General features: G+C 53.6%; 1 protein-coding gene across 1 annotated transcript; it reads right to left on the reverse strand.

Annotated features, from left to right (window-relative positions):
• Nucleotides 1-324: 324 nt before the first annotated feature.
• On the reverse strand, nucleotides 325-4,699 carry LOC117877802 (maestro heat-like repeat family member 5). The gene is made up of 9 exons (XM_034771306.1): nucleotides 4,602-4,699; nucleotides 4,114-4,245; nucleotides 3,648-3,727; nucleotides 3,253-3,358; nucleotides 2,637-2,732; nucleotides 1,789-1,893; nucleotides 1,294-1,429; nucleotides 452-546; nucleotides 325-330 (listed from the first exon to the last, which is right to left on the reverse strand). Exons 1-9 carry the CDS (start codon nucleotides 4,638-4,640, stop codon nucleotides 325-327), a joined length of 795 nt encoding a protein of 264 aa, XP_034627197.1. The 5' UTR covers nucleotides 4,641-4,699.
• Nucleotides 4,700-12,621: the final 7,922 nt, after the last annotated feature.

Raw genomic sequence — 12,621 nt, forward strand, 5'->3', positions numbered from 1 at the left:
AGGGAGAGTGAGCGGAGCCGGATCCCTGGAGATACAATCCTCCATTAACTCAACCCCCCAGGGGATCCGTTGTATGCCACGTAGACATAGATCCATGGAACACACACAAGCCTGGACCGTTAGCAAGGCTCCAACCCAGAGTCCTCGGCCTCTTGCAGTCGAACACTGTCAGCTGGAAATAAGTATCATAGAATATCAGGGTTGGAAAGGACCTCAGGAAGTCATCTAGTCCAACCCCCTGCTCAAAGCAGGGCCAGCACCAACTAAATCATCCAACAGATTTTTGCCCCAGATCCCTAAATGACCCCCTCTAGGATTGAATTCCTAATCCTGGGTTTAGCAGGACAATGCTCGAACCACTGAGGTATCCCTCCCTCTCCATAACACACTAACTGCAGGGGAGACAGCTCCACACCTGAGCTGCTGCAATGCACCAGCAGAGAGTCCTTACCTCCGCCACCCTGGCCATATGTCTGTAGGCCAGGCGCTCGGTGTCTCGGATCCTGTCCCGGCACCACAGATGGCTCGCCTCTTGGATGTTCAACCCTGGGGAAGAGAGACACACCCATTGGGGAGGGTTGGCATCCGGTTTTAGTGCCTGTTTCCTTCTGTTCCCTTTGCTGGGTGAACACTGGCCGGGGTCCTCGGGGCACCCAATGGACCAGGCAGCTAAGTAGCTGAAGGGGGATTTATCTCATTCATCACAGCAATCATGGACCCTTATGGCCATGGTGCTCTGGGAGTGGGCGCCTGTTAACAGTGGTGTCTAATACTGAGAACCCACCCAGTGAAGTCAGGATCTGGCCCTAACTACCCAACTGGTGATATCTTACAAGCTTTGGTCCTTCTCCTGTGGTCCCTGCCCCTGCCCTCATGGTGGGCTCTTTCCTGCCACGTGTCTCAATAGCTCCGTTCCTGTCCCCTCACCAGCTGGCTGTCCCCTGGGTGGGCTGATTTCCCTGGGCTGGGGGACGGAGCCAGGCTCTGAGGTAAAGCTGCCAATTTCCCTGGCATGTTCGTCCCCTTCCTCTCTCCCTGAATTAGGGAGATGAGTGTGAGACATCATCTAAGCTGGGGTCGGTCTCAGAGGAGGGGGCTTCTTTCTGTAGGGTCCCTTGGCCAGCAACTGGGGGGCCCAAAACAGGAGCCTTGTTTCCATTGAGGTCCCTCTGCCCTGCTGCAGTTGGTCTAACACAAGAGGCCTTAGTTCTATTGGTGTCCCAATGGCCAGCTGGAGCTAGTCGCCAAGGGACTCACTTCTATGGGGCCCCATTGCCCAGCTGGGTTTCTTACCCCTCCTCTGCAGCAGGAGCCTCTGCAGCCAATGTAGCCCGCTCCTGGCTTGCTGGCTGATGTCGTTGGCTGGGTCCGAGATGTACAGACCCAGCTGCAATACAAAGTTGCCCGCCTTAGGGAAATCGGAGGAGGTCTGGTGGGAGGAGAAGAGGGGAATCCATCAACATTGTCCCTTCAGCTCCCCAGCTCCTCTGGGCCAGAGCTCTGCTCCCATCCATCTGTAGGAGGTGCTGAGGGAGAGGAACTAGAGCCCTCTTTCTCTATGACCCCAAAGGAGCTTGAAGCAAAGGGACCAGGGCAAGGGCCCTCTATGAGCACTCGCTGCCAGGCTGCTCCAGAATAACAAGGACCCTGAGGCCAGGCACGACCCTGCCAGCCCGTGGCCTGTGGAACGCAGTCGCTCACGGACCCAGGGCCGACCAATTAGCCAGGGGATGAGGAACTTGACTCAAGCCCTGACTCTGCAGGATGCTGGGGTCAAAGGTCACTTACGTCAAATCCGGGCAGGGAGGTGGCGAATTGGAGCAGGGCAGCGCTGCACCGTATGGCTCTAACTCTCTCGTGTCTGTTTTTGGAATGGAGCCAGAAATAGACGTGCTGCGGGAGAAGGAGGCAGGGGAGGGTCAGCGGACAGGCGTACATGCTCTACAAACGAGCCTCTCCCCCTCCCATGGGGCTGAGACCTTGTGCCCAGGGGGGAATAGCTGACTCCTCATGTGGGGGTTCATGACACTGCCCACGTCTTGCTGGGCACAAGCTCATTATCTCTCCAGGCTGGGACAATGTTCGGTCTTGGGGCTGGTCTATTTGCTCTGAACTCCTGATCCATGAACAGCACGTCAGGATCAAGGCATATGCCCTGGACCCCAGACCCCGGCTGCAAAGGCCTTGGTAAGATGGATGGAGCGGCCGTGAGGACAATGCCTCCAGGAACTGCAGTGTCCCTAGGACAGAAGAGCTGATTCCCTGAGGCTCCTCCTGTATCTCAGGGTCTCCCTAGAAAGGAGCCAGAGACTTTTCTCAGAGGCCCATGTCCTGCATCTCACAGGGGTTTCAGTCTCTCAGTCCCCAGCCAGGCCTGGTGCTCACTGTTAGTGCGTAATGCTGCCATGCAGAGCTCTGGCTGACACTCCCAGCTCCTTCCCCTGCTCCCCCGCGCCCCCGCCCCATGAGGCGTAAGGGTCCCAACATGGCACTGCACTGACAGCTCTGGGAACGTGTGGCTGCTTGGGTCCAAGCTGGGAGGACACAATGGAAACGTGACGCTTCTAGTCTCTCCTTTGCAGCCCTCCCACGGGGTTCAGGGGAAATTCCGCCCCAGACCCTCCCATTCTACTCACCTCCAAGAGGTGCTGCAATTTGTCTGTGGTGGGGGTCTCGGTGAGCAGGCACCCGAGCATGGTGTCCAGGCCCTCTAAAAAGGTGTTGTGCAGAGCCTGCAAGAAGAGGGAGCACCCGTCAGTCATGGGACATGGGGCTACACCAGTCAGGGGACCAGGGGGGTTCTTGGGGGAGCCCTGGCCAGACCCAAAAGGCACATCCTGGCCTCTGCCATTCCCATCACTCCAGGGATACTTAGCAAGAGTTCAGGGCCGGATGCCTGCTGCCTCTTCAATCCTTGCTCTTAGCAGTTCTCTGCGCAGGGCCTGGCACCCAGCAGACTATGGAACAGCCAAACCGCAATGGGTGGGAGGTAGGATCCCCGGGAGAGTCCAGGCAGCAGAGCAGAGAATGGGGAGAGGGAAGGCTGGGTTCAGCCACAGCGGGGTAACACAATCCCCCCTGAAGGGAAGGGGCCCTCCCTGAGAGTTTGTGTTGTCCCCCCTCCGCCCTGCCTGGGCCTGTTCCCAGCTCTGCTCACCCCTCCCCTATTCTCAGCAGCTCCATCAAACCGAGGGAGCAGGGACCAGAGGCGGCTCCTGCTCCTGGGTCGGGAGAAGTAGGATCATGACCTACCTGGAAGTAGGTGTTATACCGCTCAGTGGTCATGGCGAAGATGGAATACATAAGAGCCCGCAGGAGGCGTGACTCCAGCTCCAGGGCAAGCGGCGGCTTCAGTTTGCTGGCAGGAGAGAGGAGCCCGTGTTATACTTGGCAGCACCGGAGTGGCGCTAGCACTGACAGGGACATGACCCCCCTCCCCCGCAGTGATCCCCTCCCTACGGCCACTCTAACGTTATGGGAGTGAAATCGCCCCCCAGCCAGGAAAGAGGGGAAGTTCCCACCTCCTCTGCTGGGGGACGCGAACAGCCACAGCTGGGGGTAATCTAGGCCAGAGAGGATCTGGGACTCCCGGCTCTGGACCCGATCAGCACCAGGGTTAGGGCAGCTGGATGGGAAGGTCCTGGTACCTGAGGCTGCAAACCGCGGCCATGGAGCTGGAGATGACGTCGGTTGGCTCTGGCACCAGGGGCAGATTTTCAATCAGCTCCTGAGAGACCCCAAGAAGATAAAATCGCATGTGAGACTCAGGCCCCGCAGACCCACAGGCGCTTCCCAGGGAGGAGACCAAAGTGCTCTGCAGAAACAGCCAGTGTCACCCCCACCCCCAACCAGCTGGGTCCCCCATTCCGCCCATCCGTCAAACTTCCTTCCCCCTCTCCCACCCAATTCCTCGCTCCCCTCCCCTCCCCTCCCCTCCAGCCTTACAATTCCCCCACTCCCAGCTCCCGATCGGTGTCAGAATTTCCCCCTTCCCTGCTCCCCAGCCCTCAGCCCCAGGAACCACTGTCGTCTGCTCCCCACTCCAGCCCCACTAACTCTTCCTCCCATATCTGGGTCCCTCGCCCCAGGGGCCAGGCACGGGGTCCCACTCACCGCAATGCTCTCCACGAGGGCCGCCTTTGAGAAGTGCGGCTCCAGGGTATCCCGCCGCTGCTGCTGTGCGAAGAAGCACAGACGTGGGATAGCACGGAGGAAGCAGAGCTGCTTGGCCCTGTCCTCCAGCAACTAGGAGTGGGGTGGGGGAGAGAGAGAGAGACGGTTAGGTAGGGACCTCCCCACACCACCTAGAGCAGCTCCAGGGCTCAGGAACCCCATGGGGTTGGACAGGGAAAGCCGCCCCGCTTCCCAAACCCAGTGTCGCCCTGCGCAGACTGGGGTTGTAACTGGGACAGTGTCTGCGGGGAGCGGACACCTTGGTCTGCGTGAGACAAATGCCCCCACTTTGGGGTGCCAGGTAACAGGGGAGAAGTGCCCCCCATTGGGGGTGAGGGATTCTCTGGGACAAGACCCCCCTGCGTGGGTGGGGATGGAACAAGGGGCAGGACAGACTCGGGGGCAGCGCAGCTGGGGGATTTTTGTACCTCAGCTCTGCCCTGGAGGTGCCCCTCGATGTCCCTCATGATCTCTTGTTCAGGGGACAAGTCCTCTTCCTCCTCCTCCTCCTCCTCCTCCAGCTGGGCACTGGGGGTCTCTGCACCAGGGAGAGAAGGAGAAAGGATCATTTATGCTGCTGCTGTCGGAATGCAGTGCAGAGAAATGCCTCAATGTCCCCCATCCTCAACAAGGAACCCCATGGCTTAGAGGGCCCCACCCTGCCCCTCCCAGAGACGCCCTCAGCCCCATCAGCCTCAGGGCCCCGTGGCCGTCAGCCCCCCTCCCCCCAACATCACCAGGGGAGGCTGGAGCTCCCCCGACTGTGCCCAGGATCCCCTGCCGCAGGGTGGGTGGCTGTGCCACTCCCACTGGTGTCAGTGGGGCTCCCGTGGCTCAGTCCTGGTGCCTTGGTGAGCCAATGGGCACAGGGTGTTACTAGTCCCCCACCGCCCCGTCCTTCCCCCTGTCCCTTGGGTCTCCCCTCACCTGCAAAGAGGGACCCTTTGCCCTCAGGGCTGTTAGACCGCACGGAGGGGCTGCTGGCCCCTCGGGAGTAGGTGGAGCTCCTGGCCCCCGTGCCAGAGTGGCCCAGCTCCTGCTCTGGGCCGGCTGGGGGCTCCTCCATGGCCAGGGTTGTAGATGGCTCCTGCTGGGCACTGGGGCTGGGCTCCTGGCTCCTCTGCTTCCTGCAAAGGAAGCCGCAGAGCCACCTTGCCCGGCTCCCGCCCTCTCCTGGGTCCCTCCGACGTAGCATGACCCTGGGCCACCTCCGTTTGGGACCAGAAGGTGCCTCAGGGCCTGCTAAGGGAGCTGGTGTTTTATTCTTCCTCCAGAAGGTCAGGGAGCTCCTCTGGTTTGCCAGTCCACAAACCTCTTCCCTGCCCGTGGGGACAGAGGGGCCGCTCTCCTCCCGGGCAAGCCGGACGCTGCTCCCTGCTGGCTCTGGAGCCATGTCCCCAGCCTTCCGCCTCAGGATCTGCTTCAGACGCTTCATTCTGGAACCGAGTGGGGAGCAGCCGTGAGTCTGGGCTCAAGGCAGCCTCTCATTAACGGGCCTGCCTGCTCCCCTGCCCGCCTCCCCTCCGCTGAGTCAACTCCCCCACACCGCACACCCCACCCCAGGGCATGGGGCTGCTGTCCACACACAGTGGCAGCAACTCACAGCACAGGCAGCTCCCAATGTTCCCCCTCACCAATGGGGCCCTGTGATACTGGGAGAGTCTTGTCCTTTCAGAGCAATGGGACTCTCCGTTAGTTTGGACAAGCAGCTCCCTCCACCCCAGTAGGCCCCGCTCCCTCCCAGGCTAGAGAAAGAGCAGAACCCGGAGAGTCCCCAACGAAAGTTTTTTCACAAGGTACCAATCCTAGGAGGCAGGAGTCGCCCTCAGTTCCCACTGATTTCACGGATTACGGTTGTGGGTGTTCAGCACCTGGCAGGTTCTGCCCTTCCCAAAGACTCTCAATGTGGGGAACAATCTCCTGCAAGGGAAGGGCTGGGAGCCCTATTGCTGGGCCATTCCCACCACACTGGGGATGGCTCTGGAGAACTCCACTCACTTGCTCTCGATGGGAAAGAGTTGGATGGAAGATGCTCTCTTCCTCGATCTTCTGCACCCAGGTGGGCGGAAAGGGTGCTGCCCAATGCCCTGCCCGCAGGTAGGGGGTAGAAGCCAGGAGATCGAAACTGGCTGTGAAAACAAGATGATGGTTTATTGCCAGGCGATGGATAAATTCAGCCTAGCAACTGGGGGTTCACAACACTGACCTACAGCCAGCAGGACACCTCCCATCTCCAGGTCTCCTAGTACCTCACACAAATTCCTGTAGCATGATGGTCTAAGGGCTCTAGGGCAGTGTCCCCAGCCCCACTGATGGAAACAGAGGTCTTGGCAGGAGAAGCCACTGCCTCAGGGTCGCCGAGGGAGTCAGGGATAGAGTTGGGGACGGAGCCTTCCAGGCTCCCGCACTAGCCACTAGAGGAACACTCTCTTCCAGAGCTGGGAAGTGCCAGCGGGACTCTATTCCCAGTCTCCCTGGCTCTGAGTGTGACTGAGGCAGGGGGTTGGGAGTCTGGACTCCTGGCTTTCATTGGCGGTTTTGCTCTATTCCCAGTCTCCCTGGCTCTGAGTGTGACCTATGGAGGTGGTGGAATCTTCATCCTTAGAGATTTGTAAGGCCCAGCTTGACAAGAAAAAAATCATCTATTTTAAATTAAGGGCAAAATTTATGACAATCTCTTAAATAATTTAAATAGAAGAGGAAAAAATAACATTAAGTGGAACATGTTCACTGCCAAGTTTTTAAGGCAGTCACACCACTGACGGGATAGCTAAGGCCCTGGAAGCAAAGTTAGCTGAAAAACTAACTCAGCTTTGGACAGCAATAGCTTCCTTGAACGGGGTAGAAAATCTTTCCTTCAGTTCTTCATTGCAGTTTATTCAAATAGTTCAGTTCAATTGACTAGTTTGTTGAAATTCAAGAAAGCCATTGGGAGTTCACAAAACAGGCAAACTGGTTTTCCTCCATCAATCTCTGCATAAAAACGAGGTGTGAGGGGATGGATCGACTAGTTCATCAATCTAGTGTTGTATCCTTGGGGGCAGCAGGTTTAGGAAGAAATTACTGGAGACCAGAGAACTGTAAGCCTTAAAAAGCAACCATTTATTTACACACACTGAACTAACCAAACCAGGCAAAACTGGCTGGCCTATCCCCTAATAATCTAACTCAGTTGCCATAGCAACACAAGATGCTATTACCAGGGCAACCAAATCCACAACATCTAGAAACACGTGGAGACCAGAAGGTATCATTTCAGTTCACTAACCACACATCAAATTTCCTTTGTTCAAGAAATCAGTTAGTTTGAAATGCAAAACATTTGGATACAACTTTTTTCTTGTGCTTCTCTTTCTAGCTCTAGCATGACCTCGGTGTGTGACCAAAGAGAAGTCACTTCTTTTCTCTTTCCCTCTGTATCATGGGGATGGAGAAAATTCTCTAAGTCCTAGCAGGAGAGAGATTTGAGCACGTCAGGCGTGTTAGAGCCCTTGTGCTCTAAAGGACAATGAGTGATTGTTGTTGTTTGGGGCATTACCTAGGGAGGTGCTGGAATCTCCAGCCGTACAAGTTTTTAAAGTTCAGCTTGACAAACCCCTGGCTGGGATGATTAACTTGCGGTTGGTCCTGCTTTGAGCCGGGGGGTGGACTAGATGATGTCCTAAGCTCTGTTCCAGCCCTAGTCGTCTATGATTCTATGAATAGCTAGCCATTAAAACACGTTGACTTGCTGGTTTTGCAGGATACATCAAAACAAAAAGGTTGACTGAAACATTTCTTTTTTCATTTCAAACAAACGGAGGTAAAGACGTATCTCTAGTTAATGCATTGAACTGATTGTTCCTGGTCATAATTGTCCAACCAGATTTTTGAAGTAGTAGCTTACATCTCCTTCTCTCTAGTGTTTATTCATATATTACAAGAAGAACAGAAGCCTTCATCCTTTTTCAAATCCCAAACAGTTTTTTAAATTGGAATGAAGTAGCTGCATCAAATGAAATGAAGAAAATATTCTTTCTGCACCTGCAGAAGACGCTATTGCTGCCAAAATAGGGCTATTTCAACAACTTCTGGACTCCCAGGTGCTTAGCCAATGACTTCCAACAGTTCAGTGATTTGACTTCCTCTGAAACTTGGCAGCAAATATGGATTCCTTTATATATGTATTTATTTAAATGCATTTACTAGGCTAGAGCAACTCTAGGCCTTAACATAGCTTGTCAGTCATAGTTTTAAATTTGATCCCCGATAGGTTTGTTAAAGAAACAAACTGTTTTTAAATTTACATTTTAAAAATCCAGGATAAATAAAAAAAAATCCCTTTGGGGGTTTTTTGGTTTTGAAATAGCCATTGATTGGTATTCACCTTGATTTTAGAAGAACTACTTCATTCGAGAGAATCATAAACTGCTCATATTCTCTTTAACTAGAGTTCCAGACACCTGTTTGCTTAAGACTGAGCAATAAGGCACAACAAATTACTGATATGAATTTTGCTGCCTCCTCTCCTTTGTCTCTTTTATGGAGGCCAAACTAAGAATCATAGAATCTTAGAAGATCAGGGTTGGAAGGGACCTCAGGAGGTCATCTAGTCCAACCCCCTGCTGAGAAGTGGTAAGAGGAGCAGGAATATTGTCTCCATCCCTGAACCAGTAGCAATTGCACCGGATATTGCCACAAAACCTACATTTTATTGCCAAATTGTCTAAGCCATTCCTCTTCTGCGCTTCCTGGTTTCTACGTTTCAAATCTACAAAACCTTCCCCTTGACAGTCCCCGCCCAGAAGGTGCAGCAGGCAGAGGAACCTTAGCAGTACCACTGTGGCACCAGAGGTAACTCAGCCACCTGTCGCTCACTCACTCCACTAACCCTTTGCATCAACCCTAAGCCTGAGGCCTGCCTTGGGCATCGCTTCCACGGAAACCTGCAGGTTCATTTACTGACTCATGCAAATCACCTGTGGAGAGTTCGCACTGACTGGCTGAATTCACTCTCAAGTCACAATGCCCTTCAGCTCACAGCCCCAAGGTAAGTGGCACAGGTGGAAATCAGGCTTTTCTGGTGATGTTATTTTCCAAATGTCACCAAAATCAACAAGCTTCTTCCCACTGATGCCTAGAAATTCCCTGAAATTTCGGATTCAATTGGATGTAGCCTTCAAAAATTATCGCCTTAGCGACAGACAAACAGATCCCATTGAATTGAGTCTTAGGCCTCACTGCACTCAGCCAAGAGTGCCTGAGTCTCCTCCCTATGAACTCAGCAATAGCCCCACACTTGGCCGATCAGTGTGGAGACTCTCAGCCCTGGAGGCGGAGCATTCTCAACACACGGGCAAAAGCATTAGTTGCCACAGGAGATCACTATGGTGGAGATCACCATCAGTGCACAATTCCAGCCCCACCTCTTTGTGAGGCCTCCTACAATGACAGCTGGAGCACAGCCCTCCCCTCCCCAGGAAGAAGAGCAGAGGAAAGAAAAGAAAGAAGAGAAAAGAGAAGAAGAGTCAAGAGGGAAGGAGGAAAAGGGAAGCAAAAAGGGACAAATTCCAAATGCCCCCAGCAAGTCTCAGATTCATAAATTCCAAGCCCACAAGGAACCACACTGGTCTGAATTTCTGTTTCACATCGGTCATGGAACGTCCATCAAAATAATTCCCATAGGAATTCGAGCAGATTTTTTAGTAAAACACAAGAAATGGACAGAATATTCCAGGAGTGGTTGCGCCAGTGCCCAGTACAGAGATATCAAACCTCTCTACCACAACCTGAGAATCTGCTAGGACAGAGTCCCCTATCTTGTACATAGAGCCTATATTTTTTCTTACCTTCTACACAGATGACGATTTCTTTCCAAAAAATCCACACAGAATGGAAAAAAATCCAAAAGAATCTCAACACCAACTGTCTCTTGGTCCTCAGGGAGAGACCACGAGATGGAGGCTTGCTGCAGCAAGGCTACAAGGGTCTCCGAGGTTCCCCTGCCCCGCATCCCTGTCCTGCCTGGCTGTTGTCAAGGGAGCTCTGTGAGGTTACAGCCACCTCATCATCTTTGCCCAATAGGCTGAGTTCCTGCCAGAGGCCTTTGTGAAGTCATTGCCACACTCACCATTCCCTGGCAGGCCTGATGCCTGCCCCCGGCCAGCCCGGTTGGATGTTTGAGCTGCACCCCGGATCTCCCCACTTGCTCATTATTGATTCTGGAGAGCAACCAGGCCACCCAGTAAAACAGCAGAGTCTGTTCCTCACCCCACACTGAGTTTTCATAGAGGCATCAGTTGTGAAACAATTCAATCTCTTAATCTGTGCCCAGTACAGAGATATCAAACCTCTCTACCACAACCTGAGAATCTGCTAGGACAGAGTCCTCTATCTCGTACATAGAGCCTATATTTTTTCTTACCTTCTACACAGATGACGATTTCTTTCCAATAAAATCCACACAGAATGGAAAAATATCCAAAAGAATCTCAATACCAATCGTCTCTTGGTCCTCAGGGAGAGACCACGAGATGGAGGCTTGCTGCAGCAAGGCTACAAGGGTCTCCGAGGTTCCCCTGCCCCGCATCCCTGTCCTGCCTGGCTGTTGTCAAGGGAGCTCTGTGAGGTTACAGCCACCTCATCATCTTTGCCCAATAGGCTGAGTTCCTGCCAGAGGCCTTTGTGAAGTCATTGCCACACTCACCATTCCCTGGCAGGCCTGAGGCCTTCCCCCGGCCAGCCCGGTTGGATGTTTGAGCTGCACCCTGGATCTCCCCACTTGCTCATTATTGATTCTGGAGAGCAACCAGGCCACCCAGTAAAACAGCAGAGTTTGTTCCTCACCCCACACTGAGTTTTCATAGAGGCATCGGTTGTGAAACAATTCAATCTCTTAATCTGGCCTCTATTTCACGGGCTATGAAATTTCACACTCTCAGCACCCTATTAAGCCCAATTGCTTGTAACTCACTAAAAGGCCCCTTCCAGAATGACACCCAGTTGTGATGGTAGGACACCAGGAAACAGAGACTCCAGCTCTCCCCTGGGGAATTTGTTCCAGTGGCTAGTCTCCCTCGCTGTCAAAAATGGGTGCCTTGCCTCTTATTTGAATTGCTCTGGCTGCAGCTGACAGCGGTTGGTTCTTGTTGTGCCTTTCTTGGCTAGATGGAATTAGCCCTGCCCCGTGAAATCCGATCTCCCTGTCCTGCTGGGATCCCCCCAGCCAGAGAAGCCAGTAGGGGCCTCCTAGCTGTTTGTCTGCCGGGCTGGGGACAGGACTTCCTCTCCGTGGGGATATCAGATGCACCTGCAGAGGCAATGCAGAAGTGAGTGCGTTGCATCAGCCCGGCGTTGGGCTCAGGGCTTTGGCCTTGGCAGCTTCTGCTCCAGTCACGTCTCTGGGCAGCGGCAGCTCCAGGCACCAGCACTCCAAGCGCGTGCCTGGGGCAGCAAGCCCCGGGGGGCGCCCTGCCGGTCCCTGAGAGGGCAGCAGTCAGGCAGCCTTCGGCAGCATGCCTGCGGGAGGTCCGCCAGTCCCACAGCTTCGGCGGTAATTCGGCATGCCGCCGAATCCGCGGGACCAGGGACCTCCCGCAGGCGTGCTGCCGAAGGCCGCCTGACTGCCGTGCTTGGGGCGGCAAAAAAGCTAGAGCTGCCCCTGTTAAGAAGATGCGACTAGGTTTATTTCTGTTTATTTCTTATTGGCTTGTGGACTCCTCTGAGCTAACCTCAAATGCTTTTTGTTTTGCTTGTAACCTTTATGCTGGACCTCAAGAAGGTTATTCTTGAGGTTTAAATTTTGTAAGTGGGTTTTCTAAATCTAGCAAAAGCCTAAGTTCCAGATGTATTTCTTTCTTTTTGTTTTTAATAACATTTATCTTTTTTTAAGAAAAGGATTGGATTTTTGGTGTCCTAAGAGATTTGTGCACGTTGTTTAATTAGCTAGGGCAACAGCTACTTTCCTTTGTTTTCTTTCTCAGCTCTTCCCCCGAGGGGGATGGGGAGGAGGAGGGGTGAAAGGGCTCGAGGGTACCCCACAGGAAGGAATTCCCAAGTGAGCCTTCCTGGGGTCCCAAGGGTTTTTGTTTGTTTGTTTTTGCCCTTGGGGGGTGGCAGGATCTATCCCTCCAAGGTCAGAGAGAAACTGTGACCTTGGGAGTTTAATAGCAGCCTAGAGTGGCCAGTATCAATTTTTAGAATCCTTGTGGGCCCCCATCTTCTGCACGTGATGTGCCAGAGTGGGGAATCAGCCTTGAGAGAGCTGCTATAAAATATGCCAGTTGCAGCAGTCCCTACAGCACCATCAATCAGCAGGGCTAGCCAGAGCCACAACACGCTCTGGCCATTTCTCACCCTTGCACTCTAGTTTCTCATTGTCGTTATTATGATAGGGCCTAGAGGGTCCATCGGAGATAGTAGGCTCTACTCACACCCACATATTCAATGACAGTGCTCCAGAAAGCACAC

Source organism: Trachemys scripta, chromosome 5, assembly GCF_013100865.1.
Source record: "Trachemys scripta elegans isolate TJP31775 chromosome 5, CAS_Tse_1.0, whole genome shotgun sequence".
Classification (NCBI taxonomy): Eukaryota; Metazoa; Chordata; order Testudines; family Emydidae; genus Trachemys; species Trachemys scripta.

Coding starts and splice junctions, on each gene's coding strand:
- LOC117877802 (XM_034771306.1), bottom strand. CDS start 4,640: ATGAGGGACATCGAGGGGCACCTCCAGGGCAGAGCTGAG. Junction 4,246..4,601: donor ACCTCCAGGGCAGAGCTGAG/GTACAAAAATCC, acceptor CCCCACTCCTAG/TTGCTGGAGGACAGGGCCAA. Junction 2,733..3,252: donor GGTATAACACCTACTTCCAG/GTAGGTCATGAT, acceptor CTCTTCTTGCAG/GCTCTGCACAACACCTTTTT.